A 17537-nucleotide genomic window follows, 5' to 3' on the forward strand; every position below is an offset into this window, starting at 1 on the left:
CGTATTGAGGTGTTGGTGGATTGGGGCAAGGAGTGGACGATCGCTACCTGGAAGCAGTCATTAAAAGGAATATTGTGGTGATTGGTGTGAATGGCATCTATTTTTTTTTGTGGTACTGTCAACACTTTTTTTTTTCTTTTCGGGACCTGGCAACACTGCAGGTCATGCTTACTCTTCCATCTTGTCACTTAGTTCTACAACGTCTCTATACTCCTGAAGATGTGACATACCATCACGAAAATTTGAATTTTTTCTTTGTCCGGTGAATGTTTCCTCTCTCCTCTTTCACGGGCAAGCGGCCCGGCATCAACGCTTGTCTTTCCCAGTGAACAGGTCCGCGACAGTCGCATGCTACAGTCTGTTTTTTTCACTCTCTCTGCCTTCGCTCTCTTTCCCTTTCTGTTGACGTTGCAGACTGATGCCAGTATAATCCTCCCTCGGAAGTTGTGTTGTGTTGTGTTGTGTAAGTGTGTTGAAGATTGTGGCTTAATATGGCACCACAAAAGTTTACATTACAATAAGGATTTATCTTGTCGAGTGTTACTTCGGAAAGAGGAATTGTAAGAAGTGCGACGACGTTTTGCAATGAAATTTCCTGGTGTTCCCGTTCCACATAGAACCACTATATTAAACCTCGTAAAAAAGTTTAGAGTAACAGGGTCAGTTCTGAATAAAAGTGGAAAGAAAAATGGGGAAATTAAAAAATAAAGTATACAAAGACAATCCGCACAACATCCGTGAGTTAAAAGAGAGTATTGTACGAGAAATCAAGAGAATTGCAGTAGACGAACTTGCATGTGTAAATGTCAATTTCCTTTGGAGATGCCAGGAATGTGTTGCAGCAGAGGGACATCATTTTCAACACCTTCTGTAGTCAAGGTTAGTACACAATATGAAAACTGTAATTTTAATAGCTGACTCTAGCGACTGTCGCGAACCCGTTCACCGGGAAAGACAAGCGCTGATGCCAGGCCGCTTACCGCCGAGTCTCGTAGCGAATGTCAGGGAATGCTCTGTATATATAATCATGGATCTGGCCCCTCCCTAAAAAAAATCCTGGGTACTGTGAGACGACTCTTTTCAATGCAAAATTAAACAACAAAACAACACATAATCGCTTATCGTGATACACCTGTCACTCTAATTAAACCATTACCTGTATTATAAAATGGTCAGGATAAGTGCCTACAGTCGGAGCTACTAAGAATAAACCTAGGAGGATTTGTTTTCAAGCACCTGAAATGACGTGACATAGTACTACGGTGATTCAGAATATACACATATATTAAAACACAGATAAATAAACAGTACCTCATGCCCTCTCTCACTCTATCGTTCTTTCATGCACACATTCCATGGCATATTGGGACAATATTTCAATTACAAATGTTAAATTAATTAATACTTTGACAATACTCATGTGATTTCTTGGCTACATTGCCTTTTACAATTTACTGTTTAGGGTTTTAAGTGTAATGTGATTAATTGTTCTTTGTGCATACCCTTTTATCATTTCTGGAGGTACAAATATATTTCAATGAACTATTGTTTGGCTGTTAACATATACTTTGTTCTATAACGTTGATTTTGTCCGCCGGAATAAAGATGTTAACATATACTTTGTTCTATAACGTTGATTTTGTCCGCCGGAATAAAGATGTCTAGTTATGTCATAGCACTGAATTAAGTTATGCAATGATTTACGCAGATTCGCGGTAGATTGGTGTCATCTCTCTCACACACACATGGTTGGATCTTACCTTCGCTGCATTCCCTCTGACCTGGGTAGGGTGAAAGTGGTCCTTCAGTTTTAGGTGTCCACACTCCGGTGTTGTACTTCGCGGTTATCCTGGTCGGTGAAAGTGGATCATTCGGCAGTTCCATATGGCATCATCAGTAAAGCCCGGATTTCTATGTAATTACATATTTTTTCCTTTATATGTACAAGCGTGGAATTAAAATATATTGACGAATTACGTCAGTAGAGATGTCACAGTGAAGTTTTATATTACATATTTTTACATATTTTACTAAATGTTACATATTCCTAAGATATGAAATATTTTTTACATAAAACAGTCCTTAAGAGGAAAATCCAACGAACTTTTGGCTTACTAGTTAAAAAAGTATCTTCTCACTTCCCCTCCCCATTTCCAGGTCTAAAAAAATATAGTAACTTAAAAGTGTGATTTGCCTTCATTGTACGTACATGGCAGTACGTTGATTTGCCACATCGTAACAATTACATCAAGATTCGACAGTGTTTCAGTTTCCAGTTTGTAACATGGAGCGGCAAGCAACACACAGCAAACGAAGAGAACCAACAATGGAAGGCGGCAAGTACAACGCTGAGAGGCACTTACCTTTCATCCGTACATTGTTGTGATCGTTTTGATTTTTGCAGCCGGCGGCGACAAATCTTGAATGAAGTATTGTTAACTCAACCGTAGAATTTCGTATATATATTTCGTCGCCTTTTCATTTTAACCATTGGAGTTTTAAGAAGAGCTTGCCTCAGTATTTAAACAGTGTTTTAGCTGTAGAAAGCTGGAATGGCTCCGCCTACCTCCTCATTATCTCAAAAGTTGTGATCTTGGATAGCAGTCGATGATGCATTTACTACGGATGGTAAAGTTATTTTTTGTCGAGTGTGCGATAAAAAAGTTGGGTGCACTATGAAGTTTCAATTAGATCAACATGTTCGCACTTCACTTCATGTGAAAAACAAACAACTACGGAGTGAAAAGAAGCAAGTTTTACTAACCCAGATGTAAGAGGATTCTTCATTCAGTGTGTTTTACAAGGAAATGTGCAAAGCAATGATTGCAGCAAACATCCCTTGGTATAAAATTCAAGTACCGAAGTTCCGGGATTTTCTGGAAAAATATTGTGGCCGTAAACTTCCTGACGAGTCAACCCTTCGAAAGCGATATCTTCCACATTCCTACAAAGAAACTTTAGAATCAATTAGGGAAGAAGTAGGCAGTTCCTATGTGTGGATTTCCATCGACGAAACAACTGATGCTTTGGGACGGTATGTAAGTAATTTCATTGTTGGAACGCTAATTGCTGATTCTCCATCTACATCACATCTCATTGCATGCAAAGTTCTAGAGCGTACTAATCATTCCACCATAGCACGATTTGTGAATGACAGTCTTAAATTGTTGTATCCGGATGGTGTACAAGAAGAGAGAGTTCTTCTCATGTTCACAGACAGTGCGTCATACATGTTAAAAGCTGCTACGGCACTTAAAGTGTTTTATCCTAACTTGATCCACTGTACTTGCTTGGCACATGCTCTCCAACGCATTGCTAAGGAGGTGAGAGGCAATTTCCCGGAAGTCAACCAACTTATTTCTTCCACAAAAAAGGTGTTTCTGAAGGCACCACAACGTGTGCAAGTTTACAAGAAACAATTGCCAGGTGTACCACTTCCTCCGGAACCTATTCTTACTAGATGGGGCACTTGGATCTGGGCAAGCAAGTTTTACAACGAACATTTTGAAGAAGTTAAATCTGTGCTTGACTCATTTTCGGCAGACTCAGCTGTATCGGTACGCACTGCTCAAAATCTCTTCAAGGACACCAAACTTGCTTGCGATATGGCATACATAAACAGCAATTTTGGTTGGATTGATACAAGCATAAAAAAACTTGAAACTGTTGGGCTTCCTCTCCTGGAAGCCATGGATATATATGAGGATGCAAGAAAGAAACTGTCTGCTGTTGGAGGAGATGTGGGAGAGAAAGCTCGAAGAAAATTTGACGCAGTGACTGAAAGAAACCCAGGTTACGTCAGCTTATTTACAGTGAGCCGCATTCTCAATGGTGAAACAGTTAACCCTCCCAATGATATTTCTCCCGACCACATTCACCTCCTGAAGTACGCTCCGGTTACTTCTTGTGACATGGAGAGAAGTTTCTCTGCGTACAAGAACATATTATCTGATCGGCGACAAACATTTACTTCTGAACATTTGGAAATGTACCTGGTAACGTATTGTAAGTTAAATAATTAAATACAGTGCCTGCCCCAAGATCAAAGGTAACCTGAATTTTTGTAAGTGCTTTTTGAGTGAAAAATTTGGGCAACGAAAATTTACTACTGAACATTTTAAATGGTACCTGGTGACATTGTATATTAAATATTGAATATATTCAAATTGTGGTTAATATTTTTGCTCTATAAGAACATAAAAAATACTTAATGTAAGCATTGTAATATTGTAACTTCAATTTTTGTAAGTCTTTTTGAAATAAACATATCCCTTTGTGAGGTAAAAATGTAACAAAAATAGGAAGTAACGTTTGGAATAAATATTTATAGTACATATTTCATTATGAATTTACATATTTTTTACATATTTCAGACATTTTTATTACATATTTATGTACATATTTTAGGGGTTGATATTACATAAAAATCCGGGCTTTAATCATCAGAATCTGGCTTCACACGTTCACTTCGTTGGCACGTCCATGACGGTACTCGTACACTGTCGACTCCATACGAAAACTAGCGCAATTGTAGGTCAGTCCTTCGCTGTCACTCGTACGTAGAGATACATGGCTTAGGCATTGAGACGAGCATACGTAATGAGCCATTCGCGGTTTCACATGGACACACATGGATATTAAATGTTATTAACTTTGGTATTGACTGTTACGAGAGTCACTATTTATATTTTGAGCCTAACAATGAAAAAACAGGAATTTGGCATTGAAAACTGATTTATTGTTTTTCGAAGTATTCTCCTTTATGGTCAATACACTTTTGCATTCGTTCGAACCATTTGTCAAAGCAGTTTTTCCAATCTTCTTGAGACACCTCCATAATATGGTTTTTGAACGCATCAACTGCGTCTTCCGCCGACGAAAATCGTTGTCCACGCAATTTATTCTTGACATTCGGGAACAAGAAGAAGTCATTGGGTGCCAAATCAGGACTGTACGGCGGATGACCCATCAATTCGATTTTTTGACTGTTCATAAAGTCTGTTGTTAGACGAGATGTGTGACAGCTGGCATTGTCTTGATGAAGAATGATCCGACGGCGTTTGTTTGTTTTCCATATTTGACCGAAGACCTCTGGCAAACAAATTGTTGTGTACCATTCAGAGTTGACCATTCTACGTTCCTCTCAAGGCACAGTTGCCACATGACCAGTTTTCCCGAAAAAACAGGCGACCATTTGTTTCGATGTGCTTCGAGTGCGAACAACTTTTGTTGGATTGGGTTCATCTTGAAACACCCATACAGTCGACTGCTGTTTACGTTCTGGCTCATATGCATATATCCATGATTCGTCACCTGTTACAATCTTATATACGTCTTTTGAAGCACCACGATTGTATTTATTGAGCATTTGTTTTCACCAATTGACGCGAGCGTCTTTTTGAGTTTTTGTCAAATTGTGTGGGATCCAACGAGAATATACCTTTCTCACAGCTAAATGATCATGTAATATTTTATATATGCTGGTGGAACTAATGCTTATGGTTGCCTCAATCTCACAGTATGTCACATGACAATCTTGCAGTATTAGGTTTTGCACAGCATCAATGTTTTCTTGAGCAACAACTGATTTTGGACGACCTTCGCGAATCTCGTCGGTGAGCGAATGGCAGCCACGATTAAATTCGTTATACCAGCGTTTCACAGTGGCAAAGGATGGGGCTTCATCACCAAATGTGGAAGTAAGTTGATTGATGCACTCTTGTCTTGATAATCCACGTCGAAAATCGTAAAAAATCATCGCATGAAAATGTTCATGAGTTAATTCCATTTTATTGTTGTCGCGCAATCTCCAAGGCAACATAAACAACACAAATGAAGCTATTGACAAAACATTTGAAGTACGTTATGGTCAATAATGCCAGACGATTCCGTGCAAACGTCAAATCGCACCTAACTTCAATCAGTGTTGCCAAGGCTCAAAATATAAATAGTGACCCTCGTATGCACTTTGGTATTAACTTTGCTGTCAATTGTTATTAACTTCTACTAACTTAGGGCATTGTTCCGGACGATTGACACAGGTGGAGGTGTCTGGTGTTATTCTCACATAACCACACGTATGTACACAGATGCCTTGATGGCGAGGGGAAACTATCCCCTGGGCCTACTTTGCTCTACTCCATGGGTTTAAACAATCACTCATGTTAAAAAGACAAGTCCAGACCACGGGTCTGATTGCGATTCGGAGCTAGGTCGTGCGTAGCTCACACTCTGGTGTCGATTCTTGGCAAAACTGTGTTCTGGCTATCCCCAAACATCTCTTTTATTCTAGATTTGAACTTGGTGACACTCTAGCCTCTGTGTTTAGGTGCCTATTTATTGTTTTTGGTGCTTTGACCGTTGTCCTCCTATCCTGGTCTGTGCTAATGCCGTTCCTTGACCTCTGCTAGCAGCCCCTCGTGCAGAGATTAGGCTAACTCCTCCGCTATTGTGTCTCGCACGTCCAGCGAGGCCTCTCAATGGGGATGCCCTCTTGCATTGTATCCAGCGTTCGATCTTTAATAATTTGTTACTACCGTAGTTGGGTTCTGATTATGCTGAAATTCTGGAATCTGTACTTTCATGATGTGGTCTTCCGCTGGTTAAAATCTCATCCAATTCGGTCCAGTAGTTTAGAAGTTCCTCTTTTCCTGTTATTCTCCATATGAATGCATGTAAAATCAGGATTCGGCCGAAAAATGGCGGTTGAGGAAGCACGCTTTGGCTAAAGCATTTGCTAGACATCTTTATTCACGACAGATTTTAATATTATCTATTGTAATTAATTTTTAATAACGGGCAATTTGATCAATTACCTTTTCCTCAAGATTTGACCGTTATAGTACGGGCCTGTTTGTAACTAATGTTCATTTTAATTAAGTATGGTATTTAAAATGTAAATTCCCACAGAGTATTTTGAAGGGGGACCCCAAACCTTTTCTTGTTCAAATAAGAGCTTAGATAAATTTCCCACATCATCTACACCTGTTATGTATTACACATTATTCTTGATTTTTAGCTATAGTGTGACAAGTTAGTTGATTTTTTTTTTAACTCTTAAAACAATTCCAAGAGGTTTAAGAAGTGAGGAGCAATAGTTCCCATGTGCCCATGGTGCAATTGTTCCTCGAGAATTCTACATGCTTCTTCTGTCTCAGAAGGTTCCATATATGTGCATGAGTTACCATTAACTTGGGGTATTTTGTGACGTTCATTTTTTTGTGTTTTGGTTTGTTTACATTTCTGTTGAACCAGTTATTTTTTCATTGTGTTTTCAGATTTTTAATTAATTAAAATTATGATTAATAACATTGAGGTACATTACATTAAAAGTAAATTCTGTGACCATGAGCCAACAATTTTTGAGGGTCAAGTACTTGCAATCAACTACATGTATTTATATCTAGTAGAATCCAATTGACCTTGTGATGCTGGGTCAACACAGATACCGTAATCTAGAGGTCTAGTACAATCCCCAGCTTTGAAATTGTAAATTTGCTGGAATACATTAGACACTATTATTATTAGTAAGTGAATGTGAGCATCTTTACATTGAATCTTGGACTGGTGCAGCCAAGTGGATGCTTTTGGTGTTGAAACTCCACCCTGCCAAAGTCCAAAAGGAGAAATGTTTACTATTCTTGAAACAATTCCACAAAACAGTATTTTTTTTAAAGAAAACTGTATCAAATAAAAAATGCAAATGATCATGCACTAAGTATTAACACATGTGAAGCCCCCTCCCCTCTCCTCCTGGCTTAACCACTGCTTTGAAGTATAAGATAATATTTACAATTTCCTTTTACACAGTTACTTATCAGAGAGATTCATATTGTGATTCAAGAAGCTACTTCCTGGCATACATATATAGGTTGCTTATAAAAGAAATGGGAGTAAAAGTTAATTTCTTGTCCATTGTGGCTGCAGGGGGGGGGGGGAGATTAGTTAACTATTTTATGTCTGTCAACCCCTCTGGCATCATTAATCCATATATGCATTACAGTGCCTGAGTACCTATATTTTTTTCATCCCATCTGGTTTACTTGCAGGTGGAGAGGGGCAGAGAAAACTCCACTACACCATTGACATAATTACATAAAGAAAGGAATGTACAAAAAATTAACCTTATTTGTAACAACTTGAGAGACCTATGAGTCTTTCTTACAATTTACCTGCAATTTTGACATTTTCCATAGAATAAACCTTTTCTATTTTCAACAAAAAAATTACCTGAACCAATGGAAATTTTCCTTCATGTGGTAATACTGCTTGGAACTTGATGCATTTATCACACATCATTTGATCAAAAGTTGGATGGCAGGTCTTGGCCCTCAAGGAAATATTGTTGCATGAAGCCAAAGAAATAGATGAAGGAATAAACAGAAGGAAATATCCACACTTGGCCAAACATTGCATGCCTAGAAGGAGTGGGGTTATGTATTCTTTCTTTAGTAGCCAGTCCTCATTTTCCCATCGTTTACAGTTTTTGATTATTTTTTTTTTTTTTTGGAATACTGGGCCAAAGGAAGGGGGTTATGACCCCTGCCAACCCCTTTCCCTTGGGTACACCACTGTTTACCTAGGATTTGAATGATGATACCTAGTTTCACAGCGTACGATGCTAACTACTGTCATGGAGACTTGATTTTTTTTTTCCTTTTGAGTGGGAATATATTTGTATATATGAATTAATATGTGATACAAGAAGAGGAACAAAACAAAATATTAAAAGGTGAAGTAATATTTTATATGTTTCCTCCAGGAAAATGTTACTGGCCGCAAATGTAATCAGTGCAAGGAAGGTACATTTGGTTTGCAAGCTGAAAACCCTCAAGGCTGCACCCCTTGCTTCTGCTTCGGACGGGCAACATCATGCACCCAGGACAAGAGAACATGGAGTCAGGTAAACATTCTCATATTTTGAACATAATCATCGTGCATCAATATAACTCATTAATTTGAAATGTGATTGAAAATTAATTGCATCAAGTATTGGAATATGCTTTAATAAATATGTTTTAGTTGTGTAATATACTAATGAGAAGAACTAAGATATAATCTGTTTCTAAACCTACTATTTTAAAATACAAAAAAAAAGTGTATTATAAAAAAATAGACTGAAAGTTGAATCTGTAGGCAGGTTTTCTACCCTGAGTTCCTTCAGTGAAATCCATGGTTAAAAAGTAATATTTTTTCCTCACAGAAATTGATTGATTACATGGAAGGGTAGTGATATATTTGGGGGGAGGGAGTCAAGGATATGTGATGTGAATTAAAGTTTATTATGATATCAAGTTTTTCTTGCCTGTTTGGGAGGAAGGGATAATTTGAATTTGGAATTTGAATTGTTTTATGTCCACTTCATGCACAGATAGGCTAATCGTGCCTGGACCTACAGTTTAAATTGGGATCCGAACCACTGTGCAATGTGCATCCACAGGGTTTCGAGCCTGGGACTCCTTGATTACAAGGTGACAATGTTTCCATTATGCCATCGGGAAGGCAATGAGTAAGGGGTAAGTTGGTGATCAGAATGCATCAGGTAGTAATCTGTGAGGAGTGTGATTGGAGTGATGACCCCTTTCAACTGCGTGATGAAATTTTTGTGGTCTCTACTTTGCTTCATATTGATATTTCTGGATTTAACATGGGTGATGTGATTCTAAAGAATTAATTCTTATTTCTTTTTTTGTTTTATGTAGCACATTTAATAGCATTATTTTTATCAAAGTAATTAGATCAACTCTATATAATTGAAAAAAAAAAGGTGGTTCAAACCCTGTAAGATATGCCAATCTCTGGACCTTATATTTTACATCATAGCATGCATTGCTAAATTCAAGTGTAATTAGAAACACATAAATACATACACATAAGCTCTCTCTTTCTCTCTCTCTCTTTGAAAGCTGGTAAATACACATTATTATATTGGCACAATTATAACAAAACAATAAAATATTGGAAATCACATATACTCGTTCATTTCGGCATAGTAATATCTTTCACTGTTCCATTGGAGGTACTAATTTTAATTTTCATGAGCTATTATTATATTTTACAACTTACATTCAACATAATGTTAACAAAAATTAAAATTAAATTAACATTCATGAATATGCTGAGAAGAGTTCATCAATTCCATCTTCTTGTGCAAGGATTTAATATGAGAATGGTCAAATGAGTAGCCTTTGAAGTAGCATATATTTCCTGGTTTTATAATCTTCTTGCACTAAATGCATTAATATATTACTCCGTTTTTATCCAGCAATAACGTTTACTTAAAATATTGTTGCAAATTTTCTGATCGTGTGCTACTTATGTGCTGCCAATTTTGCATACTTACATGTGTTGTACAAGATGAATCTTGATCCATGATCAAGTTTACATTTGGATAATATTTCTTGCAAATGCAACTATTAGGTAATTATTGTGAGGGCGGGGGTTAGTCATTCTTGGCAGGGATGAAAATTTTACCAGGGATACTTGGTCTATGGGGGGATCCCTTGCCTCTTGCCTATAATATTTAAATAAAAGAGTGCTCATAGAGGGTAGAATATATTCTCAATTAATAAATATCAATCTCCCAAGTGTTATATCTGGATCCACCACTGGGGTGCAGAAACCTTCCCCCACTTCCCCCCTTCTGAAATCATTGCTGTTTGCCCAAGGAAGATGGACATAAAGTAATTGCAATTATGATTGTCCTTGGAAGACTAATTGAAGTGTTTATATTTCAGTTTTGCGTAACTATATTCAAGGATTTCTATAGAAGATTTATGTGAAAATTATAATGGACTGCTTTAAACTGAATAAAAAAAATAGTCCAATATAATAAAATATCCACATGGTAGTGGCCACGGTGGCTCAGTCGGTAACGTGTCTGACTACCATGCTCAAGGTCCCAGGTTCGATCCCCGGCCGGTTCAAATCCGGGAACTTTTCTAACATTGGAAGCGGCCCCGGCGCCCACCCAGCGTTGAATGACATGGGCACCTGGGGGAAACCCTGGGGAGTAAAGGCAGTCAGGGGTGTGATGCTGATCACATCACCCCCACTCATGACCGGATCAAGAAAGTGTGGGGCATTACCCCCACACCCCCTATACGCCTTCATGGCATGGTGCTAAGCACAGGGGATCACTTTACCTTTTTTTTTACCAATATAATAAACGTAAAAGAACAGTTAGTTTTTGTTTTTGAAGACTGTCAAAATTTAATCCACTTTATGCTTGGATGGACTAATTGGGACTCAACCTACAGTTTAAAGTAGTATCTGAAACACTGTGTAATATGCCTCAACTGGGATCGAACCTGGGTCCCCTTGATCACAAGACAACAGCATTACTGCTACATCACCAGGGAGGCCCTGTTTTCAAAGCTTACACATTTTATGTGCTTATAAGTTTAAAACGTTTTTGAATCCTTCAACATATTGTTAGAATTCTGCTTGCAAATTATTCCATTGAAATGTTCGCCAATACATATAGTTCTAAAAACTGGATATTCAAGTTATCTAGAAAATCTTGATCTGAATCTTGGGAGTGGGCAACACCGGGCATAGTTTTCCACTGATGCTTTTGCATAAAGTCTCTGCAGTTCTCATCAGTGCATACTGCTGTGGCTGATCGCTTGAAATTGACCAGAAGATGGTGCTTTTCTGATCAAGATTGAGAGTATATGGAGTCCTACTTCCTGTGTGCTTTGATGGAATAGTGCAATGCACAGAGCATAACTTTAGATTTTACCTTTAGCTTGTTATCCATCAAGTGAATAAATTGTAAAGTTAATATAAACTGATAATAAATAGTTTGATTTTTACAAGCATGAATGAATTATTTTGCATTGTAGACAAATATTTATCACTAACCAACAGGATTTGAATTATTTTTGTTAAGTATAAATATTAATGTTTTTGTTTTGTTTTTAATTGTATAGCTAAACAATGTGTCTCCACCACTCACTCTCTTTCACCTCCCCCCTCATACACAAATCGCCTCAATACAGGAACAACTAATACCAAAGCTGTTTATAAGAATCATGTGTATAATCGGCACCAAAAGACCAGTGTTGTTTTAATAAAATGCATATTATCTGTAAATTGCCATTCTTGTGAGGGGTGTGAGTGGGCTCATCAGTTGCATGTTATGAACATTGAAACTAAAATTCCAGAACATGTTTGTCACTGGAAGTCTATTTGTATACCACTTCACATTTACAAAATAGGAATTTCGTATTATATACTAGGAAAATTTTTCCATACAGGTAAAATGTTTGATGCACACAAGAGAAGCAACATCAATGCCCCCCACCTTTCCCCAACTTAACATACTTTGTATCTGCAGGAAATGTGGCTCATGGTATACGATGGACAGTTGTTAACCATCTGCCATTTTACAGCTTTGGATGCCATACAATCGAATTCTTCTGATTGAGTATGATTCTGCCCAGCCGCCGTTTCGCCCAGGCTCTCAAATGATCCCAGTGAATACCCAGGAAATCTGTTACATCAATGTATGTCCCGACCTGTTTCTCCGAAGTTCGCTCTCGCATCAGTGTGTGTCCTTGAGCTTCCCACATGCTTCTGCATGACAAGCATATTACTTGCATGATTATGAATTCATGTTTTATGATTGGATTCTGTGCACAAATTTTGATTATTTTTTTATGCTTCTGCTGGGAAGAATGCTGCAATGTGTTGCAATTAGTTGTAGTTCTGACACATGAATGAGGTATAATAAATATAACATATGTTCGTTTTATATATTTCTATTTGTTGTTAATATTGATAGAGTTAGAATATACTTAGCGTGTCTTTTTATCAATAAATGTTATTTATCCTGTTAGAATATTATTTTTTTTACTCGTGCATTAAATTATGTTTAAGTTTTGTATTTTATTTTGTAAGATTATAAAAGGGGTACAGAAACAAGTGAAAAATTTCAAGAATGACAATATAAACCAGTACTATAGTATGCGGAGTACAGCAACTACAACACTGTATCTAATCAGCAGGAAAATGTAACTCTTGTCATCTTAAAGCCTACACTTTATCATTAACTTATGATGGAGACATGGCTGGTGTGCAATGGCAATGAAAGCATATTACAAAAACAGTTATGTGTCTTCATAATATGCATTTCAACATAATTTCAAAATTTCCCATAGTAATCTGGTGCCTTCAGCCCATAGTATCAAAACATGACAATAGAACTTTCATGAAATTGTCCCTATATTGAAGAAGAAAGTTGTTAATGCAAAATGCATACTTACACCAGAATATATGGCTAGAGATGAAAACCATTTTCAAGAAGCCAGTCATTCAGCACATGTCACTTCAGCATGCAATGCAAGTCCTTCAAAATCCATGTTCACATCTATCCAAGGACCTGAAACAACAAAAATGATTTGTGACTGTTCTACGTACTCTGATGATGAATAGCTTAAAAGACTGACCTAACATGTAGTGCAAATTGGAGATCAGGGTCCTTGGTCGCATTCTACATCCTCGATTTCGCAAGATTATATATATATGAAGATTGTGTGTTTACAATTGTGAAGAACAAAATTCTGGAGCGCGGAAACAAGTATTTACGACTGTACAGCCATTTAGCCATTTAAAGTTGAGATGTAGCCGTTTGATGTTGCGAGGTGGAAGTCTACTTGTGGCCATGTTAGTTTTGTAGCACCCATACTCTACTTGCAGCCATGTTAGTTTTGTTGCACATGTTTAGTGGTATCCATGAGTGTTACCGTGCAAATTGTCCATGACTATTTTCATTAAGTTTTCTCTTACATCCTATGTGTTTTTAAGACATGGATTTTTATGTATGCTGGTGCAGAAGTTGTCAACAGCTTCTTTTGAGTTTTCTTTTAATTCTCGAAGTGCTTATTGGGTCAAATAAAGTGCATGAACATGGTGATGGACAATTTGTACGGTAATACTGTACTGTACTGTACCGATGTATGTATGTAAATGTCAGTTTTTCAGGGCTATACCCCAAGAAATGTCATGAAAATTGCTGTCTAAATTTCCCGCCGATTCCAGGCTCTGCTCCTGAGGTAATTAACCTACTGCCCCACTTCCACTTCGCTCTGCTATGCTCCGGCTACCTGCCTTTCTCAATCGAGTCCCTTTGGAAGGCATGTTAGAAACTGGCCGAGCCACCTGTCTCCAACACTATTTTTCGCACTGACACATGAAGGTTCCAAAAAAATGAAGGCTAAAATTTAGCCTCAGAAGGTAACTTACCTCTTTTTTGCAAGGCCAGGCACTGAATTGCAGGCCGAAGTTAAATTTGGAAGTCCAAAACAGAAGTAAGTCGTATGTCAAAAGTCTTTTGTCCTTTTCAATAGAATACTACCCTCTCCTTTCGTTCCAACATAAAAATAAGAAGTCTCAAATTATCCCATCCCACAAGTCATTCAGAAAATACAACCCTCCCCTTTACGGCCTGGAGTTGCCAAAAATAAATGTGCACAATGTTTCACAAGATAATGTATTTACACACCCTGCCAATACATCACACAATTAACATATCGCAATCGCGAATTATCCCATTACACAAGTCAATCATAAGAAGAAAAAGAAAAAGAAAATGTGCAGACATGTGCGCCTGTGACATGAATCCATGATGGATGCCCTCAAAAACCGTATTGACGTTACATACGTAAGGAATTTTAATATTAAAAAAACGTAAGTTTCGTAGCACGTAGATCTAAAAAAATTACCTTCGGCTATTTTGAAACACCCTTTGTTATAAAAAAACTAATTTTTTTGATGAAAATATTTGAAATGTGCGCGAAATCGAGCATGTAGAATGTGACCACAGAGCCGGAGATCATCTTTATGGTCATTTTTAAATAAATGCCACCTAATGTAGAGCAAATTTTCATGATGCATCTTTTTCTATGGAAGTGATTATTTGTAAGTAATTGTACATAAGTTAGTAACTGTAAGTTTTGTACTTTTGTTTAGTGTATGTTCCATAAATACTTAGTGTTTTCATTATCACCCAATTCATTGCTGCACCCTGTACATTGCTGCACACTGTATTCAAAGGCAGAAAGAAGACAAAAAAAATGAAAAAGAAAAATACGAGGTGGAGAGGGAAGTATCCTGTGGAGGGGAAGTACCTTTTCATATGAAGCAAAAAGAACTTGAGCAGTGTTGAGCATTTAAATAGAAAAAAGTATAATATTTCATAACCTTATATTGTTAATGTTGATAAGAGAAATTTATCTTTAATTTTATTTTATATGTTGGAGAACCATTGTTTATGCTGCACTAACAATTCTGTCTTGTCGGGTCATAAAAAAAATCTGATGTTTTTAATTAATTTATGTACATTTAGCTTTGAAACATAACAGCATGAGGGCTTAATTATAATTATTCTTTTTCTATATGCTTATGTGCCAATGTGTGAGCTAAAACTATGAAGGAACATGTAGAATTTTAACTCAGTGTAACAGAACATTTTAGTTGAAGGAACATAGAGAATGGCCAATCAGGTATCACTGTGACAGCGCACATTATTTATAGGTGTGTTTCACCTATGTCACAAACTGTTGCATTGTGGCTTCGAGCAGGCATGATTGAGGCCAGTTCTTGTAAGCATGCGGAATTTAAGCAGGCAGGCAGGAGATGCTAACACAGACATTTGTGATTTAAAACAAACGTGGAGTTGGTGCAGATGTAATGAACGCTACATGGTGGATATTTCCTTGTAAACGACAAATAAAATTGGCTGCAAATATGACACCTATGTGCATCCTGACATCACATATAATTTGTTTACAGAAGCAAGCACATATCCATTCAGCAGCACAACCTAGGCCCTAACTTTGCTGGTGGTTGGTTAGGAGGGTGAAGGGGGAACTTCAGGTTCCAGGAGGGTAACAAAAATACCCTAAACTTGTAAATGTTATAATACTGAAAATTGGAGTGGGGAGTTCCTCCCTTGTCCTTGCTGAGTTATGCCTATGTATTCACGAATAGCAACAATGGACCTTGGAAGATCAATGGGAGAATGAAATGATTTATCACCCAGAACCTTCTTCAATGGTTCTATAAAGTCTTCTGGTAACATCAGAAATTTGGAAGATACTTTTTTCTGTTAATCTGGAAATGTGGATTTTATATTAAGAACATTTGTGTTTTAAAGTACCTTTAATATTAATGAAAATATTATCAATTTTCACTTCCAACAAAACACAGAACATATTTAATTTTTAAATTAGTAACTGGCAGCTTATTTTTCTTAAATGTTCCTGTAAATATCAAAGCTTGTAACATTTCTTCCAACTTTTGCATTCCCTGGGGATTCAGACACTACATAACCCTGGTCCATACATTGTAATAGAGAATACACTTACAATATGATAACAATATGATAAAATACATACAAATAAATAGATAATGGAGACTCTATTCTTTCCAGAATTAATATTAACTTCATAACAACATTAAAAAAAGTAATTTACTTAGATAGCCGTAAGACCCAGAAGAGTCTTTATGTTAATTGTTATTTTTAGTTCTGGACTAATTGAATATAGTGAAAATGAAGCTTATGTGAGAATGTTGAATGTTCTTATTAGGGATGGGACACATTAATCGGTACTCTACTTGTACTGGCTGATATATGTACATCAGTTTGTCAGTAAAATTGCCAATGATATTACCGATCTGACATATCTATAAATAGCCTCAAATTTGGTGCAAATTTTTTTCCATTTTGTTATGATTTTTATGATTTTTTTAATCTGCTTTTGTAAACTAAAAGTGTAAATGCGCTGTTTGTTTTTAAAAGCTAAAATCTATTGCGATCGTGTAGCTATAAACATTAATGAAAAATATTCATTGTTCTACATATGGAAGAACTGCAATTTAATTTGAGATCAGTTGTTAAACTTTGTTCGTATCAAGAAAAATTCCATGTCAGTTCATCCCAAATACTTAAATTTATTTTAAAATGGGTAACTGTGTTGTACAATGATGGCCTCAAGAGTAAATCACCTTTATTTTATAAAATAAGTCTATACAATATGCTCTGATGCTTACTAACTCTTAGAGCTAATCAGAGACTGAGGATAATTCTGGGGATAAAGACATTTGGAGTGTGGAGCTAATCATAATAATACAATTTGGTATTAGCAATAAAATGTGTATTTTAAAATATATTCAGGTTTGTTGTTTGCCATCTGTTGAAAGTCTGTGGAATATCATGTATAATCTGCAATATATAACTTATACAAGTTTATTTGTGGAATGAAATGACAGCATGTAACAGGATTTATATTTGAGTCTTCCCCCTAATTATTTAAAGGTATGGTAAATGGTTGTGATAACAAAGGAACCTAACTGCAGTGATAATTCAATAAAGAATTTCACATGTGTTGAAAAAAAGTGTGTTCAGGATACCATATGTTCATTGAATTCCATGAAATATACACATAACTATTGCTTAAACAGCTTCTAATGAACATGCATGCTATAACAGTGCTTCATAAAATATTAAGTTACAAGCAAATGTTATTTGTAAG

At 36.7% G+C, this 17537-nt stretch overlaps 1 protein-coding gene across 3 annotated transcripts in view; it reads left to right on the plus strand.

The window, feature by feature from the left end:
- wb (wing blister) overlaps positions 1–17537 on the plus strand; it is an 849362-nt gene that overhangs the window by 659894 nt on the left and 171931 nt on the right. For 2 of the 3 annotated variants that reach the window (XM_083126284.1, XM_083126285.1), the window contains exons 20-21: positions 8762–8902; positions 12396–12509. In XM_083126284.1, the coding sequence (XP_082982410.1) occupies positions 8762–8902; positions 12396–12509 (255 nt within the window). The remainder of the gene's footprint in view (positions 1–8761; positions 8903–12395; positions 12510–17537) is intronic. The other variant, XM_083126286.1, reaches the window with a different exon arrangement.

Source organism: Lepisma saccharinum, chromosome 8 (assembly GCF_977018435.1).
Source record: "Lepisma saccharinum chromosome 8, izLepSacc3.1, whole genome shotgun sequence".
Taxonomy (NCBI): domain Eukaryota; kingdom Metazoa; phylum Arthropoda; class Insecta; order Zygentoma; family Lepismatidae; genus Lepisma; species Lepisma saccharinum.